The sequence below is a fragment of the Fukomys damarensis genome, unplaced genomic scaffold, assembly GCF_012274545.1.
Source record: "Fukomys damarensis isolate Sample0158 unplaced genomic scaffold, DMR_v1.0_HiC HiC_scaffold_37, whole genome shotgun sequence".
Classification (NCBI taxonomy): domain Eukaryota; kingdom Metazoa; phylum Chordata; class Mammalia; order Rodentia; family Bathyergidae; genus Fukomys; species Fukomys damarensis.
In genome coordinates this window covers 9,251,453-9,253,715 of record NW_022900949.1, presented here as the reverse complement: position 1 = coordinate 9,253,715, position 2,263 = coordinate 9,251,453, and the positions used below count along the sequence as shown (strand labels likewise).

Below are 2,263 nucleotides of genomic sequence, written 5' to 3'. Positions count from 1 at the left end.
TCTGCGGCTGGGCCTGCGGGGACCCGGCGACTGCCTGGTCAGGGCCACCGAAGTGCACTCCGGGGCATCCACCACCGACAGCTCGCTCAGGCCCCGGGACAGCTTTCGGGGCTCCCGATCGCTCAGCTTCAGGATGCGGGAGCCCCTGTCCAGCGTCTCCAGCGTCAAGAGCACGTGAGGCCGTGGCAGGATGGATGAGGCACCGACCTGCAGCCTCTCGGGCCTGTGACCAAGCAGGGTCCCTCCCTAGGGGTGCCTCTGACGAGAAGCCTCCTGTGTGGGACCAGGGAGCACCCCGGGTGCAGTCAGGGGTTTCCCTAGAGTGCCTGGCTCCTGTAGAATTTGGGGCAAGTCCCGGTTCCCCTCTGGGCCTCTGGGGGGCATCCTGGCTGCAAGGGCTGGGCCGTGGGTTTCAGGCCCGGGTGACGCTCAAGTTCAGAGACGCTACAGGCTCCTCGGGCCATGTGGTCACTCAGTGCCAGCATATGCTGGGCCCCTTCGCATGGGTGCCTCCTGGGCATGGCTGCGAGTGGGGGGTGCGCCATGACCAAAGCACCCTTGTCTGTTCGCGCAGTGTGCTCTCAAGAGCCGCGACAGCCTCTGGCACCTGTCTGTCCTCACACTTCCTCTTTCGGAAAGTAGCCCCCACCCCCACCAGCACAGCCTCCTCCCAGCTTCTTCTGTTTTGTTTTTGTCTTTTGGGACAGGGTCTCGCTATACAGTTCAGACTGGCCTTGAACTCACTACGTGGCCCAGGCTGGTCTGGAACTCAAGGCGATGCTCCCGCCTCAGCCTCCCGAGTGCTGGATGACAGGTGTGCACTGCCATGCCCGGCCTCTTCCCCTCGCTCGGGCCATGACACCTTGGGGTTCTCTCTGGGGAGGCCAGCAGAGAGGAAGAGGCCCAAGGCTCTTGCCCTAGGGAGACGTTGCCTGGTATTTCCTTCCAGGCTCACTGCCGCTACTTCCCCACTTAGGAAAGGGTCCCATAGTGGGACCCACCGTGGATAAAGGGTGTCATCAGCCGAGGGGGCCTGGTGGTCATTCTGCCCTCTCCCTGCCTAATACCTAGACACCTGCACCTTTCTGCCCCCGGAAGAGAGGATGGCGCCGCTCTGAGCCGTTATTTCTCTGCTGTACGGTGCGGGGAGTGGTGACCGTTTCCCTTGCCGTCCAACCCCATGGCCGTAACCACATGGCTGGGTCAGATTCATTAAAATGAGTGACACCTGAATGTTCAGCTTCTCAGTGTATCGGTACCTGGCACTGCTAAAAGCAAGTCCCGCAGACAGGTGGACCCAGAGACGGCAATGCAGGCACTGCCTGGGCTCAGAGGCTTGAAGTCCAAGGTCAACGTGTGGGCAGGGCCGGCTCCTCCGAGGCCTCGAGGGAGAATCCATGTCATCCCGGGGACTTTCCCCAACCTCCTGTGTGCTTCCCCGTCGACTCTGTGTCCAAATGAACGTCCTATTTATTTACTTATTTAGAGGCTGGGTCTCCATGGGTTGCTCGATTGCCCGGGCTGGGCTGAAACTCTCAATCCTCCTGCCTCAGCCTCCCAGAGTGCTGCGATGACAGGTGTGTGCCACCGTGCCCAGCACTGTTCACTTCTTGTGTTTTCCTGATTCCTGTCCTGTGTGTTTATCTGGGACTGGGACAGGCAGGTGGGCCCTGGTGGAATTCAGGGTGAGAGGAATCTGGGGCAGCCTAAAGCTCTCTGCCTGTCTCAATGTTCTTGTGAGCTGGCCCATCCCCCCTGCCCCGTGTTCTGGCACGAGGTTTTCCTCCTAAGATAAACTAGTTATTTATTCATTCATTCATTGAACTCAGGGCCTTCACGCTGAGCTCTATCCCCAGGTGTTTTTATTTTCTATCTTGAGACAGGGCTTCGCTAAGGCCCTAAGTTGTCCGGGCTGGGCTTGAACTTACTATTCTGCCTCAGCCTCCCACAGTACTGGGATCACAGGTGTGCACTGCCGTGCCCCGTTGTATCTCCCTATTTTACAGACCAAAAATAAAACAAAGCAGAAAAAACAAGATTTGGGAGAAGAGGAGGCTGCAGCAACTACCACGGCCTAGTCTCCTTCCCTGAGCCAAGTCGAGGCCCTTTCTGGGCCTGCGCCTGAATGAGTGTGTGCTGCTCTGTCTTGTGGGGCTGGGAAGGAACTCAGGGCCCAGGCCAAGCCAGACAAGCGCTCACCCCTGAGCTGCACCCAGCCCCTGTGTGTCTGGCACATCCACAGGTCTGGCTTGGGACGTGGAGG

At 59.2% G+C, this 2,263-nt stretch overlaps 1 protein-coding gene across 1 annotated transcript in view; it reads left to right on the top strand.

Annotated features, from left to right (window-relative positions):
• S1pr4 (sphingosine-1-phosphate receptor 4) overlaps positions 1-695 on the top strand; it is a 5,911-nt gene extending 5,216 nt beyond the window's left edge. Inside the window, 1 exon segment of the mRNA XM_033759618.1 lies at positions 1-695. This exon segment is cut by the window's left edge and continues 143 nt beyond it. Coding sequence (XP_033615509.1) covers positions 1-178 — 178 coding nt within the window. The 3' untranslated portion in view covers positions 179-695.
• The last annotated feature ends 1,568 nt before the right edge of the window (positions 696-2,263 follow it).